Source organism: Phyllostomus discolor, chromosome 1 (genome assembly GCF_004126475.2).
Source record: "Phyllostomus discolor isolate MPI-MPIP mPhyDis1 chromosome 1, mPhyDis1.pri.v3, whole genome shotgun sequence".
In the NCBI taxonomy this organism is placed as follows: Eukaryota; Metazoa; Chordata; class Mammalia; order Chiroptera; family Phyllostomidae; genus Phyllostomus; species Phyllostomus discolor.
The window spans coordinates 99,877,530-99,895,562 of NC_040903.2; the positions used below are offsets into that span (position 1 = coordinate 99,877,530).

The window sequence follows — 18,033 nt, forward strand, 5'->3', positions numbered from 1 at the left end:
TTGAACTGGGAAGAATAGGAAAAACAAAATAATAGTACCTTTATTTGAGCATTAATTTGTCCCAGGCACATTTCTAAACCCTCTTTAAATGCATTGTCATATTTTAATACCCGCAGGGGGATTTCTCAAAGTGGGAAATTATTAATCTTATACAGATAAGGAAACTGTGTAGTTAAGTCACTTGCTGAAGTCATACAGCTAGTAAGCTGTGGACCTGGAACCAAGCTGTTAGGCCCTAGAGCCCAAGCTCTCTTACCTGCTACAGGGCGAAAGATCAAACCTGTATCACTTCCTTGGACAGTGAGTGACAAACATGGGGCGAAAAATCCACAATGGATTACCCCTTTAACTAGTGGACATTTGCCTAATTATACAGTCATTTAGACTCTTGCTGTCTCCACACTCATTTAAAGGAGTAAATTAGTTGTACTTTATTGTGCAACTGAATTCAAGTGAATCCCACAGGGTAAGAGTATGGCCATCTTAGAACGTTAAGAGGACTGAGATATTCTTTTCAGGTTCTTCAATTTTTTTAAATGGAAGAAGAAAAAGAAAAAAGGCAAACAAGATTATAGGAACTGTGGTAAAGATTTACCTTAAACAAATGAATGCTTTTAACACACCCACTATGCCAACAGTGTTTGAAACCTCATTTTGTAGATAACTACGTAGGTCTCAGTCTAACACTGTATGGCTCTGAAGTCAGGCCTCTGGCTTCCTGGAAGCCGGAGATATGCCCTGGTGAAAACTCAAGGCACCCCCATTGAAGCATTGCTTTTGTTTGCCACGTGTAAACGCGATAGAACAGCCAGCTGAGGACACCGGCTGCGAACGGCGCTCTAATTTCCAAGCGGTGCCCCGGGAAAAGCAGTCGGGTCAGGAACGCCCTCGGAACCAAAGCGCTAGCTCCCACCAGTTGGGGCTGCGTTTGCAGAGCACCGAGGGGCGGGGCTTGGCCGGCTGGCTGGACGAGCAGGGATCAGGTTGAGTGCCTGGGCCTGGTGGAGGGCGGTGAGGGGCAGTGGCTGGCAGCCCACCATGCTGAGTGCAGCGTGCGGCAGGCTCGCCTTAGCGTTGCGCAGTACACGCGCGCTGCCGTCTGCGGTCGCCCGTAGGTGCCTGGGCGGGTCAGGGTCGCAGCGGTCAGCTGACCAGAGCGAGAGGACTAAGGAACTGCCCGGCGCCTTCGACCCGGCGCTGCTGGAGTTCTTGGTGTGCCCACTTTCCAAGAAGCCGCTCAGGTGAGCTTCGTCAGCTGCGGCTTCCCTTGTAGCGGCTGCCTGTTGCGGGAGGAGGCAGGTGGGCTGCGCGGCCGCTTACACCCATTGGGGAGTTTTTTAGGTTAGTCCAGGTATTCACTGCTGCCATTTTCTGGGGGCGCGTCTGCTCCCACGCTCCTCTCTCTGTGGCGGGAGGGGTGGGAGAAGGCCGCAGGGAAGCTGAGCCCCAGGCCTCCCAAATCAAACCGCCGACCGGCAGGGACAGATTGAAGCATTTACCGACTTGCCCATGGCTGTGCATTACAACCACCGGGGGACCTTTTTAAAAATGGCGATTCCCGGACAGCACCCCAGGTGGCAGAAACCGAAGGTCTAGGGCGGGGCCTGAGCCATTACCCATCTCTCAAAGGAGTCTACATGATTCTAATGTATAGCCAGGTTTACGCAGTTGTGAGATTTAGGACTAGTCCAAGGCATTAAGGTTTTTAAGCCAAGATGATGAAGAATACTGTAATATCCTGCAGGTCCTTGTGAAAATGCCCTGTACAACTGATACCTGCAGAACTCGAGCGTGTAAGCTTCATGTGCTGCTCTCCGGCTTTTCGTTCTGGACTAGCTGTTTTTTGTAAAGGCCTCTATCACCTTAACTTATAGTCCTTAGCATAGATAGCTCTCAGTTCCAGGCTACCAAAACTGAACGTTTACAACACGAATATTGCAGATCGGATATGCTAAATACCACAGTGTTATGTGTGGTACCATCTTTGGGTGGTAGGTTGCTAGTAACTTTAATTTTCATCTTTTTGCATTTCCCTTTCTATATTTTTTTCATACTGAGCCTATTAAATTTTCTTAAACATTGAAATTATCATTCGTCCTGCCTTTTAGTTAATTGTGTAACTAGCTCACTGCGGATTTGCAGTTTTCCAGTTTTCTCATTTCTGCCCTTTTATCTTTCTCAGACTTTTTTTTTCCAGTGGTTTCCTTCTTATGGATCAGTTGGTTTGGTGTCAGGTATTCTAAAATGAGGAAGTTGAATTTTTCTCTAGTATCTTTCCAGTAGTAAATTAACTGGGTTAGTTTTGGGGGTGACCAGAGTAATGAAGAACTAGTTGGATTGTAAGGGGAACCTTTTTCTGAAATTTTTTTAATTAAGATGTAAGTTGAGAATAAAGTGAAAAAACTGGGAGAACTAAAATAGGAACAATTAGAAATTCATTTTCTAAAAGAAATGATTCAGTTGGCTATCACTGCTTTTAGAATTAAATTTGTTCAATTCTGCTTTTCTGAGATTAACTCTGTATCAAGAATTGGATAAGTGGTGTTATTTATTGAATATCAAGCTCTTCTAAGCATTTTGTTTTTCACAATCCATTTTTTCTTTTTCCTTCCCTCAGATATGAAGCATCAACAAATGAATTGATTAATGAAGAGTTGGGAATAGCCTATCCAATTATTGATGGGATTCCTAATATGATACCTCAGGCAGCTAGGATGACACATCAGAACAAGAAGAAAGAAGATACGGAGCAGCATTAAATCATAATTAAAAACTACATTTTAAAAACTAAATCTTCTTAATACTGTCTACCTTTTTAAGAAGTCAGGGTGGCAAGTAATAAGTGGGAGAGAAGAATGTTTCTGTCTCTTCCTACATTGACTGTCCTTATTCCATTGGTCTCTTTAGCAGGACTGTTCTACTCAGCCTCTATGGAAGAAAACTTCCCGCAGGGCTGCACGAGCACAGCCAGCCTCTGCTTTTACAGCCTGCTCTTGCCCATTACCATACCAGTGTATGTGTTCTTCCACCTTTGGACTTGGATGGGTATTAAACTCTTCAGGCATAACTAATGCAACCAGAGTCAAGATGGTATATACATTAATAATAAGTCTTGAGCATCTGTCTCTGAAAGCTCAACTACATGGAAATACTGGAAACCAACTTAATTTTCAGGAAAAGATCCTATACCTTGCTTCTGTCAAAGGTTTAGAGCTATGGGAGGCTTAAGCTGCAGAAACTTCTTTAGTATACTTTGGTTCTGCTCTTATTTATTGAAAGTTCTAATTCATAACTGCTGTATCAGAAGCAATTCAACACTGTGGCTTGTTGGAAATGAACAACTCTAACCATCATCTAATGACTTTATTTCATTTCCCTTTCATCTAAAAGTTAATAATTTGAAATTTTATGTTTGTTTTAGAAACTCTGGTGAAGTCACATGTTACAGATAACTGAAATAATTCCAAAGGACCTGTGTTGCAGCAGTTGTAAAGAAATGCATTGGAACTACTGTGATATAAAACTATAATAAAATGGAAATTTCATGAACTTGCAAAAGTTCTGAGTTTGTAAAGTGACCTTCATTTCTTTGGTATCGAATGCTTACATTAGTAATAATAATACAAGGTGTTGACACTTTTCCATAAAACATTTTGCAGGGTTTTGTTTTTGGTCATAAGAGTGTGGTTCTAAGGAGGGAACATGTAAAAATATTGTAAATTTTAAAGTGTAGGCTATTATTAGACAGGTACTTATTACCCAAATAGAATACCGTATTTTGCCACATACAATGCGCTCATGTGTAATGCATACCCATGTTTTTGGCCCAAACTTTCAGGAAAAAATCTTTCAAATTTTTTAATTCAGATTTTTGTATTTGGAAACAAAATGATACACATATTCCAGGGTATTATTTTGCATATGGATACCATTATTGCTTTCTAGCATTACACTTTTAATGCATAAGCATAAGTAGAAGACTTAAAAACATTTATATAGATAATAGAATTATTCTACCCGTGTATAATGGTCATCCTTATTTTGCCCTAGAAAATTTGGGCAAAAGTGTGTATTACACATGGTAAAATATGGAAGTTTCCCAGGAAAGTATTTGCCTTTGGGTAGAGGTGGGGTATTATAGAAATCTAGCTGATTGTGTCCTCTTGAGCTTAGAGCTATGTTTTGAACCACATTTCAGTTTATTTTCTTGCCTTAGGAAACCAATTTAGCACTATGGACATGAGCATTTGACATATCAATAGTTCACAATTTTCCAGAGCTTTCAACAAGAATGACTGAGGTTAACATAACCATTTCAGAGGTATAACAAATATTTTTTGTAAAAATTTGTTTTTAGAGAGAGGAAGGTGGGGAAAAGGAGAGGAAGAGAAACAGCAATGTGTGGTTGCCTCTTGAGCGCCCCCTAATGGGGACCTGGCCTGAAACCCAGGCATGTGTCCTAGACTTGGAATCAAATCCATGACCCTTTGGTTTCCAGGCTGGCACTTGATCCGCTGAGCCACAACAGGGCTAACAAATATTTCAGTAGTTACCTATAGAAACCTAAGAATTGAATATACTAAACTTCTTACTAAAATCTTAAAACTAGTTGAACAGAAGCTTTAGATAGATTCTTATAAAAAAATTAGAATGTGATGTTAAATTTTGTATTGCATTAATTTCATATTGCAGTACAAACCACATTTTATAAATTTATGACAATCTACAAATAACCTAGAATCCTATAGAGATTCCTATCATTTCCTGAAATTACTATTAATTTACCCTAAATCTCCCTGTGGTCAGTGTAAATGAAACAACTTTGCTGATAAACATTGTATTCTGAAAAGTATTTCAAACTTTTGCAAATTCAGCATTTTATCAGGAAACAACAAGTATACCCCTGCAGGAGTTCAGTATTAACCCATCCCCTAATAGAATTTGTCCAGCAATCACATAGTACAAACTGTATACTAGGTAGTTTTAAGCATATTACACATAATCGTACAATCTAAGGGGTAGGGTAGGTAATAGCACCATTTTATAGATGAGGGAACTGAAGCACAAAGAAATTGAGTGACTTACCCAGGGTAACAGCAATAACTGGACTGAAATTGAAATATGGCAATGTGGCTTCAGTCTAGCTTCCTAATCACTAGACAGCGTTTATTTTGAGAACATTCATCTTTTATAAGAAACAATTAGGAATCAAAATTCTTGGATTCCAATACTTATTCAAGGCTAATGCCCTTACTGTTTTCCTAAAAACACTTAACTGTTTTACTTCTATTCTAGCACTCTGCACTGTAATTGCCTTTTTCTGTCTCATGTAGACAGTAAATTTCTCAACATTTTTTTGTCTAATGCTTAGCACAGAGCAGGCAGTAAGCCTGAAACTTAGAGGGTGTACTCATGGCTCTGACAAGTAGTATAATTTTAGGCAAGTTCATTAACATCTGTGAACCTCATCTTAAGGGCTAGAAATCCTTCCCCTGCTGCTTTTATACACTTGTGGGGAACAAATTAAATTACATGTGAAAGCATTTTGTAAAGTGCTTTCTAAAGTGCTTTCTAATTTAGACTAAGCAATAGTAACAACTGAAATGGCAGCACAAGGAACCCTGCAGTTTCCCAGGAAACAACCTAACGTGAAAATTCTAAACAAAACAACCATGTACAGTTTCTGGAAATTGTTCTAAGGGCATACAGCCAAATGAGGAACCAAGACAATCTAAAACTCGACAAGTAAGTAGAATTTGTGGCATTTGAACTATCACTCATCTTTCCCTTCCTCTCAGCTTAGAGTGAGAGACACTCCAGGAGGGTGCAGCCAAGAAGACAGGCTCCCTCTTCCTGTCTCCTAGTTGAGAGTTATGTATCTTTTCAGGAGGTGCAGGCCGCCAGCAGAGGAAAGGAAATTACATGATTATAAAAGTAAATGGATATCTTCTCTTTTTCTGAATTGTTTTGTAGAGCACCTATATAAAACAATATGTACAAAATTGTATTTTGGGGTCTATATCATATTGCCATTAACAGAACAAAGGAAATGGATGGGAACAAAGCTGTACTGGAGTAAGGAAATGATACCAAATGGTTAACTTGAATTCACAGCAACAAATGAAAAGCAGAAAAGGCACGTAAGATTAATATAACAATGTTATAAATATATACTTGTTCTCCTTACCTCAGTTTGAGACAATAAATAAATAATAAGAAAGTATTGTTGGGCAGTAACATGTAGGTGAAATATGCATGACAAAGCACAAAAAGGGGGGTAACTGCCTAGAAGTAATATTTGTTATTTCACTGGCACTCTTAAAAATTTTACTTATATTTATTTTTTATTTTTAAATATATTTTATTGATTATACTATTACAGTTGTCCCATTTTCCTGCCTTTATTCCCCTCCACCCCGCATACCTCTCCTACCCACATTCCCCTCCTTAGTTCATGTCCATGGGTCCTACATATAAGTTCTTTGGCTTCTCCATTTCCCATACTATTCTTAACCTCCCCCTATTTTGTACCTACCGATTATACTTCTTATTTCCTGTACCTTTCCCTCCATTCTCCCCTCCCCATCGCCACTGATAACCCTCCATGCCATCTCTATTTCTAGGAATCTGTTCCTATTCTAGTTGTTTGCTTAGTTCATTTTTTAGTTCATTTTTTTAGGTTCAGTTGTTGATAGTTGTAAGTTTGTTGTCATTTTACTGTTTATATTTTTTATCTTCATTTTTTAGATTTTTAGACAGAGGGGAAGGGAAGAAAGAGAGGGAGAGAAACATCAATATGTGGTTGCCTCTCTCGTGCCCTCTACGGAGCAACTGGCCTGCAACCCAGGCATGTGGCCTGACTGGTAATCAACCCACAACCCTTTGGTTTGCAGGCTGGTGCTCAATCCACTGAGCCACATACACCAGCTAGGGCTCACTGGCACTCTTAATAGATTTGCAGTTTTTAAAATTTCTCAGGCCCTCATACACTGCTGGTGAGAATATAAAATGCTACACCTTCTTTGGTAAACAGGTGATCCCCCCAAAAGTTACAGAGTTATGGTATGACCTAGCAATTCCTCTCCTCTAAGTATATGATACTCAAGGAAAATTTAGTCCACATGAAAACTTGTGCACAAATGTTCACAGCAGCAGCATTAGTAAGAACCAAAACCAAGCAAAATGTCCAAGTGATGAATGGATAAAATGTTCCATAAATACAAGAAATAGTATTTGGCAAAAAATAAGAATGAAATACTGTTGCATGCTACAACCTAGATGAATCTTGAAAACATGCTAAGTGAAAGAAGCCAGTTAAAGAAAAATCACATGGTTAACTTTATTTATATGAAACGTTCATCATAGACAAATCTATAAACAGTAGATTGGTGGTTGCATAGGGCTGGGGGTGAAGGGGAGATTGTGTTATGGCTGAAGAGTATAGGGTCTCTGGGGAGATGAAAATGTTCTGAAATTGTAGCAATCATGGCACAATTCTGAGTATACCAAATCCACTAAGTTGTATACTTTTGGGCTGAATTACATGCTATGTGAATTATATATCAATAAAGCTGTTACTGCCCCCGCCCCCACCAAAAAAAAAATATTTATCTAAATGTCCAGTGTATGGCACAGCACAGTGGTCCCAAGCTACTTGCTGGAAGTCAAATGCTAGTTAGAGGCATGGCCAAAAGTAGAATTAGCTCTTAAGGCTTCTAAATTTTGTAAGATATAACACCCTTTCTTGAAAATTCTCCATGTTTTCTGGTGATCTTCCAAGTTGAGTTCTTCACTAGCAAATCATCCTGGCTTCCAACCATTAATGGGGACTCGTCTTCCCTAGCTTCTTCACATAGCTCATGCCACATACACATTGACTTCACTATAAACCCACCACAGAAATGCTTATTCTTTCAAATTGTGACTCTTTCCCATTCCCCCTCCCCAATCATTAGCTGACTTCATAATGATGAGACCTCTTGATTCCTTAGAGCAGGGGTGTCAAAGTCATTTTCACCAGGAGCCATATCAGCCTCGCAGTTGCCTTCAAAGGGCCAAATGTAATTTTAGGACTCTATAAACGTGAACTACTCCTTAACAGTTACAAGAGAGCTCAGTGCTGCTACCAGGTAGAAACAAGGTGAAGGGCCGGATTCAGCTTGCAGGTCTTATATTTGCTGCCTGTGCCTTAGAGCCTCTTAACAAGACTATCTTCCCTAGTGTCCTTATCTGCCGACACTGACAGGGATCATCTTTAATCACCTCGTAAATAGCATCCTTCCCACTAACTTTGTAAGTGACAATTTCCCACACTGAGGGAGGGAGCAAAAAGGACTTATCATAATCTACTTGCTCTTCATTTTCTTACAGTCCTGCAAAGTGAGCTTTTAAGGAAGATTCTTTGAACTTCAGACTCTAATCTTTAAGATGAAAAGGGTGATACCTACTTTCATATCTGGCAGAAGTTTTAAGTGAGGTAGAAAATATGAAGTCACTTAACATAGCCAAGAAATAATAGTGGATTATCACTATGTGTAGTTGTGGGGAGAAGGGTCTATCTGCTTTCCAAGTTTTGTCCCTTTTAGTGAAGTGTCATTGGAACTATCTTTTGCATATGCCACTAGGTGGCACTTCTGGCTAACTGATGGAAGCACTGACAACTGAGCATGCAGAGGACTGTACCTGCAAAAATGCTGAGCTAGGTAGCCATATTCCACAATCACTAAACTCATTTGCATGGCATCTAAGGTCATGATAGCTGAAGTGAATCCCAAGGAACAAGTGGGGATAACTCAGAGGGGGAAGTGGAACCGAACACAGAAGGTGAAAGAGAGATGGGGGTAGGATGAAATGAGGGTTCCAGGCAGGAGAAAAAGCATGTGTGAAAAACAGGAGACTGGCCCGCTCAGGAAACTGAGACTGTTAGAAATGACGAGAACGAACTCTATGTATGCAGGGCAATGGTTGTAGACGGGGTTGGAGCTAATAGGAGGCGCATCAGGAAGGATTTTGTAGCTGGTCTTCACTGCCTAACTTTTCAAATCATTTAATTTGTGCAGCTGATAATTATGATGGCTCCTCTTTCCAGGAAAAAGTAAAAAAACATATTCAAAATTACAGGGGTTTGTATGTTATGAACTCCTGTGGTGGCGCATGTTCACATTTGCTTGCTGGTACAGTAGCTACCAATCATATGCAGTTACCGAGCACTTGAAATGTGGCTAGTGTGACTGAGAAACAGAATTTTAAATTTATTTAATTTTCATTAAAAAGCCACATACTAAACAGCATAGCTCTAAACTGTTTTTTCCGCTATTGTCAATGAACCTTATGTACACAAGGGTCCCCCTTACTGCACAGCACTAATATGGGAGATTTCCAGCCTCACAGAATGTTCTCCTGGAGTGTTGGTCTATGATGTAGACACTGACCCGCAGTGTCTGAGTCATTATGGATGAAATGAGACATTTACACCGACTGAGTCTGGTGGAGGAAAAGGGACAGCATGGCTTTTCTCTCAAAGAGAGCCAAAGCCTTGGCCCTTGCTGTGACCAGCCTTTATTAGGTTTCTCCGCCCATTACATGATGGTCCTCATTTACTACGCACAGGTTTGCTTTAGGTGATTACCTTTTACAGAAAACAAAGGAGCCAATGCTGCTAATCACATTACAGAAGAGGGATATTTGCAAATGAAAAGGCAAAAATGGTTGGCCTGGTTACACTCATCCTTGGAAGGTTTAGCATGGATTTTAGGAAGTTACTTTGCAGTAAGTGTCCTCAATTCAGGGTGAGGGAGTTTTTTTAGCAAGAGCAAGACTCAAAGCAGCCTAGGTACATTGCAGGCCTGATTCCTCACGGGAGAACCTATCCCATGAGCATGGATCCTGAGCATCTCTGAGTGGGAGCTGGGCCCATGCCATGCAGAATGGTCTCCTACAGGTCTAAATACAACACCATTTGAGAGATGACTGTTGCAGTGACTGGACAGATGATGAGAGCTTGTACAGTAGTGACAGACATTTAGAACAAGAATTGTTCGGATATTAATGATTATTAAGTGTGGGGGGATGAAGAAGAGGGAGGAAGGGAAGATGATTGTAGGCTTCTGTCTGGAGATATTGGTGGTACCACCCCAAATTGTGGAATACAGGAAAAACAGTAATTTTCTCCTTGAACATGTTGAGATTAAGGAGCCAAGAGGCACATAGGAAGAGACACAGGCTATGTAGAAAAACGGCTGTGGTGCTGGAACATACCAATTCTTGCAGATCAGAGAGAGAGATCTGAGTATCATCAGCAGGGAAGTATTAACTGAAGCCATGAAGTTGGTAATCAGTAGTATGTGGAGAGTGAGAAAACAGGACTGCACCAGCATTTTAGATCAGGGGAGTGTAAGAAAACATGCAAAGGAGACGAGAAACAAGCCAAGAAAAAGAAAGCCACAGTCTAGCAGTTCATGCCAGTCGAGGAGAAAGTAGTCAATAGTTTCAAATGCAGTAGATAAAAAATGGAAATGGGCAAGTGTCCACTGAAATTTGCAACAGAGAAATCACCTATAACTTATTACAGCAGTTTGAGTGGGAGAAGTACCACTTCAGTCCAGAACAAACTACCAAGATGTTTATGAGAGAAAAATAAACTTCTGTCTTATTAATGTACTATGCTTTGGGGTTGCCTTTTGTTTTAACAGCCTAATCTATATTACAACTAGTAGATCTTACATGCAAAACCAGCTAACCAAAAAAAAAAAAAAAACAAAAAAAACAAAAAACCCCCCCCAAAAACCCCACAGGTTGAACATACTGAATAGTTAGCAAGACTTTTAAGTTAATAAATTTGAGTTAAGTTTATTTTTTTAAATATTTCCAAAAGGGCATAGAGTGTGAGGTAGGGTCAGCCAAATCCTCTGTTGTTGTTGATGGCTACCTGAAGCGCTTCTTCCACTCTTGCCATTGTAGAATATTTAGGGAGGCAGAGGATGCTGAAACATGTCTGTGCTCTCATAGGATCTTTTTCATTCACATCTTCAGGACAACAGAATGTTATTGCCATGTTCTTTATACCTTTTACTTGGATTCTGTCAGTTCCTGTAAGAAATACTAAAAAGCAGAATAAAATTAAGTGATCTTCACAAATCACCAAAATTTATCAAGAAAATATATTTATTCTAAGCATTTATTGAGGGCTCATGTACAGAGCCTGACATCATACTGCACTGGGGACCATATTACAACTAAGTCTGACAGACAGTCACTGCCCTCAAGCAATTTACAGTCTGGTTGGAAATATTAGATTCCTGGGCAGAAAAAGACAAAAACAAGAGAAAAAGAAAAGGCGGTAAGGCAGCCAAATAAGGTGTCATAGAACTAAGTGCCTCTGAATGTAAATGCTGTGGGGTTCAGAACAGGGAGAGAGAATCAGTTAGGGATAATTAAGCTGGACATTTTAGGGAAAAAAAAGGGCAAAGGAAGTGGGTGAAGGTTCAAGGCAGGGCAAGGAGATTCAGAGAGAGCCTGGAAGTGAGAGGGTGCAAAGAACCACAGGGCCTGAGTAACTGAATGATGAATTGATTGAATTGACAACTACAGATGAAGAAAAGAAAAATTTTAAAGCAACAGACAGGGTTCAACTCAAAGGAGAAAAAACCTCTATTAACATTTATTTTTTGATGTTGCAACACCTGGGCATAGAGGACATTTAACTAGACTAGGAGTGGCTGCTATACTAAGTATGACTTGTTGCAAATGGTACCTAAAACAAACAAGATTTTCTTATTCCATGAAAAGGAAATGAGATTATATATCTATTCCTGATGTAATACTTACCAAGAAATTTCTTCTTTTCTTCCAAAGTCAATTTGCGTAAAGCCTTCCAAAACATGACTATGGTTGGATGCGAACTGTCATCATATCCTGGCCCACACTGTGCATTCTACAGAAAAGTGCAAAGAAAAAGTATTCAGGAAACAGAAAAGAAACTCAAGTTCAGACTACTTGACCTTTATAATGTACCTTTTCAAATGTTTCCCAGTCATAATCTGTATTTCCGATAATCACATCCTTTAGTTCTTCAGGATGGAAAATTTCAATAACCTCCTTGTCACACACTTTGTAAAATCCTCTTTGAAATTCTTCATATACTGCCCTTATGGAGGTGTTGAAGATGTAATCAACATACTTAGAAACATAGTCTGTCCTTTAATAAAACAAAAAATTATTTCAGATTACTGCAATACCCTGAACAAAATGGGAGGAAGGGTAGGAAGGAGGAGGCTAAAGAGATAGTACACTTAACAACTGAGTCCTTACCATGTACCATAGACTATTACAGATATTTTTCATATATTATCTAATTTAATCTTCAAAAAACTCTTTGAGGCAGATTCTTATATGACATTTTAGTGAGACGGAAACTCATTAAACTCACAGCAAAGTCACATGATTACTCAGGATCACAAAATTAAGAGAAGTAACAAAGGTTAGAATAGAAAGAGATTGGGAATCCAAGATGGCGGAAGAGTAAGTGGAAGCTACACTAACCTTCTCCTAGGATCAATCTGGAATTACAACTAAACCGTAGAGAAATCATCAATAAACAGCTGAACACTAGCTAGAAAGAAGCCTAATAACCAGGAACAGATAGAAGAAACTACTTCACCACAATGAGACTAGACCACCCAGCACTGGCCTGTGAACCACAAGGTCACTGGTTCAATTCCCAGTTGGGGCACATGCCTGGGTTGTGGGCCAGGGCCTTGATAGGGGGTGCTCAATAAGCAACCTCATACAAGTATCTCTCCCTCTCTTTCTCCTTCCCTTTGCCTCTTTCTCTAAAAAAGAAAAGAATAAAGATCAGAACAGAAATAAACAAAATAGTGTCTAAAAAAAACAATAGATTAATGAATCCAAGAGTTGGTTCTACTAAAAGAAAACATGATTGACAAACCTTTAACTAGACTCATCAAGAAAAAAAGAGAAAGGACCCAAATAAATAAAATCAGAAATGAAAGAGGAGAAATAACAACTGACACCAAAGAAATACAAAGCATTGTAAGAAAATATTATGAACAACTAAATGCCAACAAATTGGATAATCTGGACGAAATGGATAAATTCCTAGAAACATACAATCTTCCAAAACTAAATCAGAAAGAATCAGAGAATCTGAATAGATAGATTACACCTAATGAAATTGAAGCAGTAATCAAAAAACTCCCAACAAATAAAAGCCCTGGACCAGATGGCTTCACAGTTAAATTTTATCAAACGTCCTGAGAAGGACTAACACCTCCCCTCTCAAAATATTTAATTAAAATTAAAGAGGAGAGAAGGCTCCCAAACTCATTTTATGAGGCCATCATTCTCCTGATTCCAAAACCAGATAAAGACACTACAAAGAAGGAACTTACAGTCCAATATATTGCTGATCAACACAGATGCTCAAATCCTCAACAAAATATTAGAAATCTGAATAGAGCAATGCATCAAAACAATCATACATCATGATCAAGTGGGATTTATTCCAGGAAGGCAAGGTTGGTACAGCATTTGCAAATCAATAAATATCATGCACCACATAAACAAAATGAAGGAAAAAAATATACTAGGTGCCAAAGAGTAGTTTAGTATGGTGCCACTTAAATAAAGTTGGGAGTTCCAGCCAAGATGGAGGCATAGGTAAACACCTCACTTCCTCACACAACCAAAAGGAGCATAATCACCAATCTAAAAATCAATGAACAACTAAAAGTGCCAGAAAGCCAAAATGCATGGAACTCCGACAACCAAAGAATTAAAGAAAAAATCAGCTAGAACAACCAGAATGGTAAGGCAGCGGATCCCACCAGGCCAACTCTGAAAAACCTCATCGAGGGAACTGAGGGGCAGGGCTGGCTGCAGAGCTTGGCTGGGAGGGGCTGACATAACAGGAAAACCGAGACTCAGAGCTCACTGTGAGCTAAGGCTGGGGTTGCTGTGGTGGGAAGTACTTCCAGTCCGACATAAGAGTCTGTTGGATAGTGTGCTAGAGACAAGCAGGTGAGCTGCATGGTTCCCTCTCTGGCCCCTCCCCCACAGGCAGCACAGCAAAGAGGATTGCCCTGCCTGGGTGAACACCTAAAGCTCCACCACCCCCTTACAACTTATCAGGTGCGCTAAGGCAAAGAAATATGACCCAAATGAAAGAACACAGCAAAACCTCAGAACTAATAAGCAATGAGGAGATTGCCAACCTATCTGATGGAGAATTTAAAGCCCTGGTAATCAAAATGCTCACAGAACTGATTAAGCTTGGTCAAAAAATGAAAGAATAAATAAAAAATACCCAACATGAAATAAAGCACAATATTCAGGGAACCAACAGTGACAGGAAGAAAACCAGGATTCAAAGCAATGATTTGGAAGAAAGAAACAAACATCCACTCAGATCAGAATGAAGAAACAAGAATCCAAAAAAAGTGAAGAGAGGCTGAGGATTCTCTTGGGCAACCTGACATTCCAATATCCAAATGATAGGGGTGCCAGAAGGAGAAAAACAGCAGCAAGATATTGAAAACTTATTTGAAAAAATAATGAAGGAAAACGTCCCCAATCTGGCAAAGGAAATAGACTTCTAGGAAGTCCAGAGAATCCCAAAGAAGTTGGATCCAAAGAGGAACATACCAAGGCACATCATCATTAAGTTACTCAAGGTTAAAGACAAAGAGAAAATCCTAAAAGCAGCAAGAGAAAAGGAGACACTTACCTACACAGGAGTTCCCATTAGATTATCAGGTGATTTCTCAAAAGAAACCTTGCAGGCAAGAAGGGGCTGGAAAGAGGTATTTGAAATCATGAAAGGCAAGGACCTACATCCAAGATTATTCTATTCAGCAAAGCTTTCATTTAGAATGGAAGGCCAGATAAAGTGCTTCCCAGATAAGGTCTAGTTAAAGGAGTTCATCATCACCAAGCCCTTATTATATGAAACGTTAAAGGCACTTATCTAAGAAAAAGAAGATAAAAAGTATGAACAGTAAAGTAACAACAAATTCACAACCATCAACAAATGAACCTAAAAGAAAAGAAAAACAACAAAAACAAAAACTAAGCAAACCACTAGAACAGGAACAGAATCAGAGAAATGGACATCACATGGAGGGAGTTCAGTGGAGAGGGGGAGGGGAGGAAGGGGGGGAAGGTATAGGGAAGAAACAGCATAATTAGTAGGCATAAAATAGACAGGGAGAGATTAAAAATGGTATAGGAAACAGAGAACTCAAAGAACTTATATGTATAACCCATGGACATGAACTAAGGTGAGGGGAATGTGGGAGGGTTGAAGGGGGCAAGGTGGAGGAAGAACAAAGTGAGAAAAATTGGGAAAACTATAATAGCATAATCAATAAAAAATACTTAAAAAAAGATCCAGAGAAGTGGAACTATAAGTGGTTAGTGTATTTTTCATTATATATTTTTCTATTATCCAAATGGGTAGTAATGAGTTTATATTACTTTTACCACTGTGAGGAAAAATGAATGGAATAAGAGAATAGTATGCAAGAAAAAATAATAAATAAACAAATAAAGTTGGAATCATGGACAAAGAAAACAATAGAAAAAGTTGGAAGGCTCTTCCTTAAATGAGGCTCTTCCAGAGGTGACCTCAGAAAATGGTTCACTATTCGCTTGACCCAGAAAACCCACAAAACCATGCAAATCAACTGGTTCAAATCTCATGTTCACGTCAAGAACATTTATGAAACTACCCAGGCCATCAAAGCATGCAAATCTGAAAAGCCACCAAGTATTTTCAGGATGTCACTTTATAGAAGCAATGTGTGTCCTTCTGCCATTACAGTGGTGGAGTTGGTAGGTATGCCCAGGCCAAAGGAGTTAGACACAGGGTCAGTGGCCCAAAAGAGTGCTGAATTTTTGCTGCATGTGCTTAAAAATGCAGAGAGTAATGCTGAGCTTAAGTGTTTAGATGTAGATTCTCTGGTCATTGAGCACATCCAAGTGAATAAGGCTCTCAAGATGTAGTGCAGAATTTACAGAGCTCATGGGTTAACCACCCTTGAGCTCTCCCTGACACACTGAGGTGATCCTACTGAAAAAGAGCATATTATCCCTAAACCAGAAGAGTAGGTTTCACAGAAGAAAAACATATCCCCGAAGAAACAAAAACTTATGGATTAGGAGTAAATTCACTGTAAAATAAATACTAATAAATTTTTTTTAAAAGTTTGGAAGAATTAAACCTGACCTGCTAATAGTCATGTCTGGGAAATGGGCTTGGAGGTGGGGGAAATTTCTTATTTTATTTTATACTTTTTGGTATTGTCTGAATTTGTTATAGGGAGTAATTAACATCATTTGTGGTTAATACAAATAAAGAAGGGATTTATACTTCCAGCTCTGACAGAGTAGTTTGTAGCAAATGCTCCCAATTAGAAGAACTAGAACAGCAGAAAGAAAGAAGGAGCTCCTACCCTTTGCAATAGCATGGATGGAACTGGAGAGCATTATGCTAAGTGAAATAAGCCATATGGTGAAAGACAAATACTGTCTGATCTCACCTTTAAGTGGAACCTAATAAACAAAACAAACAAGCAAGCAAAATATAACCAGGGACATTGAAATTGAGAACAAACTGACAGTAACCACAGGGGAGGTGAGAGGGGATAATGGGGGGGAAAGGGAAAAGGGTTTTCAGGAACATCTGTAAAGGACACAGGGACAAAACCAAGGGGGAGTGGAATCAGGGGAGGGAGATGGGTATGGCTGGGGTGCCAGGGGGAGTGATAGGGGGAAAAGGCAGACAACTGTACTTGAACAACAACAACAACTAGAAAAGGGCAGCTAATATGCAAAAACACATGTAGCTTTAGGCTTCCAAATCTGAGGCAAGACTCAAGAGACCTCTGGACTAAAGAGAAAAGGGAAACTCACTGAGGTGAGTGCAGCATTTTACTTGTAGTTTTCCACTTTGGACACATTTGCCAATTCTTTCAGGGAAAGAGGCTGAGAAAAAAGTAGCTGAAAGAGGCAGAGAACCTTATTATATTCATGAATAATACTATGGATAAATTGTGGTATATTCATAAAATATACTATAGATCTGGAAATGTTCTATTTCTTGATCTGTACTCTTATCACTTGTGTACTTTTCTGTATGTTACACTTCAATACAAAGATTTTTAAAATAAAGATTAAAAACTAAAGGAAAATATTTGGCTTAGGCTATAGTGCTCACTAGGTATCTATTTGCCATTCTGACCAACTATCAAGGGAACATTCTATAATCCCACACTGTATTCCTTTAAATCCCACAAAGTGTTGGGAAGTGAAGATACCACAATATCATCTAATAACATTAACAAACACTAAGTGCTGCTTTGGACCAGGCACTAGTGTAGACAACTCCAAGTACTGGATACACAATGGTGAGTAAGAAAGACCCAGTCCCCATCATCATGTGGCTCATCATTGTGGGGAAAACACAGATAAGGAAATAAGCAAGTAAATCCTAAAGGCAGGAAAGTGTGATATGAAAAGAAAAAGTAAAGCAGGGTAAGGGGGTAGAGAGAAAAGGTGGTGATATAATAATTCTAGACAGGAGGATAAGGGAAGGTCTCTATGAGAAAGTAATTTTCTTCCCCATCAGAATATAAACTCCAGAAGACATGCATATATATATGCAACACAAAGCAACTCTCTATCCCATTAAAAAATTAATTGGCAACAAAACAAACAAGCAAGCAAAATATAACCAGACACATTGAAATTAAGAACTGAGAGTAACCAGAGGTGAGCAGGGGGGAGAGAAAATAATAATTGGGAATGAAAAATTACAATAACTATAAGAAATATTTAGAGCTCAGTGAAATATAGTGTATAAACAAAACAAATATTTACACCTTTTTTAATTTACTTACTTGTTAGTCTGGTTGACAACTATGTAACTTCCATCAGGAATTAATTCTACATCAGTTTTGTCCCAATGCACCTGTAACCACAAATGAACTCAAATAGCATCTCCAAAACAATCCTGAA

At 39.2% G+C, this 18,033-nt stretch overlaps 3 protein-coding genes across 3 annotated transcripts in view; 2 read left to right on the forward strand and 1 right to left on the reverse strand.

Moving 5' to 3' along the window:
• The first annotated feature begins 934 nt into the window (after positions 1 to 934).
• On the forward strand, positions 935 to 2,819 carry PYURF (PIGY upstream reading frame). Its single transcript, XM_028506564.2, has 2 exons — positions 935 to 1,241; positions 2,618 to 2,819. The coding sequence occupies exons 1-2, from the start codon at positions 1,039 to 1,041 to the stop codon at positions 2,757 to 2,759; spliced, it is 345 nt and encodes a 114-aa protein (XP_028362365.1). The 5' UTR covers positions 935 to 1,038; the 3' UTR covers positions 2,760 to 2,819.
• On the forward strand, positions 1,103 to 3,549 carry PIGY (phosphatidylinositol glycan anchor biosynthesis class Y). Its single transcript, XM_036026652.1, has 2 exons — positions 1,103 to 1,241; positions 2,618 to 3,549. The coding sequence occupies exon 2, from the start codon at positions 2,856 to 2,858 to the stop codon at positions 3,069 to 3,071; it is 216 nt and encodes a 71-aa protein (XP_035882545.1). The 5' UTR covers positions 1,103 to 1,241; positions 2,618 to 2,855; the 3' UTR covers positions 3,072 to 3,549.
• A 7,272-nt stretch (positions 3,550 to 10,821) lies between these two features.
• The window catches only part of HERC5 (HECT and RLD domain containing E3 ubiquitin protein ligase 5), a 43,087-nt gene continuing 35,875 nt past the window's right edge, over positions 10,822 to 18,033 (reverse strand). Inside the window, 4 exon segments of the mRNA XM_028506249.2 lie at positions 10,822 to 11,100; positions 11,827 to 11,932; positions 12,013 to 12,196; positions 17,916 to 17,986. Coding sequence (XP_028362050.1) covers positions 10,895 to 11,100; positions 11,827 to 11,932; positions 12,013 to 12,196; positions 17,916 to 17,986 — 567 coding nt within the window. The 3' untranslated portion in view covers positions 10,822 to 10,894.

Excerpts from the sequence above, each read along its gene's own strand:
- PIGY (XM_036026652.1), top strand. The coding sequence starts at position 2,856 with ATGTTTCTGTCTCTTCCTACATTGACTGTCCTTATTCCATTGGTCTCT.
- PYURF (XM_028506564.2), top strand. The coding sequence starts at position 1,039 with ATGCTGAGTGCAGCGTGCGGCAGGCTCGCCTTAGCGTTGCGCAGTACA. Across the intron at positions 1,242-2,617 it reads CTTTCCAAGAAGCCGCTCAG|ATATGAAGCATCAACAAATG; the intron begins GTGAGCTTCGTC and ends TCCTTCCCTCAG.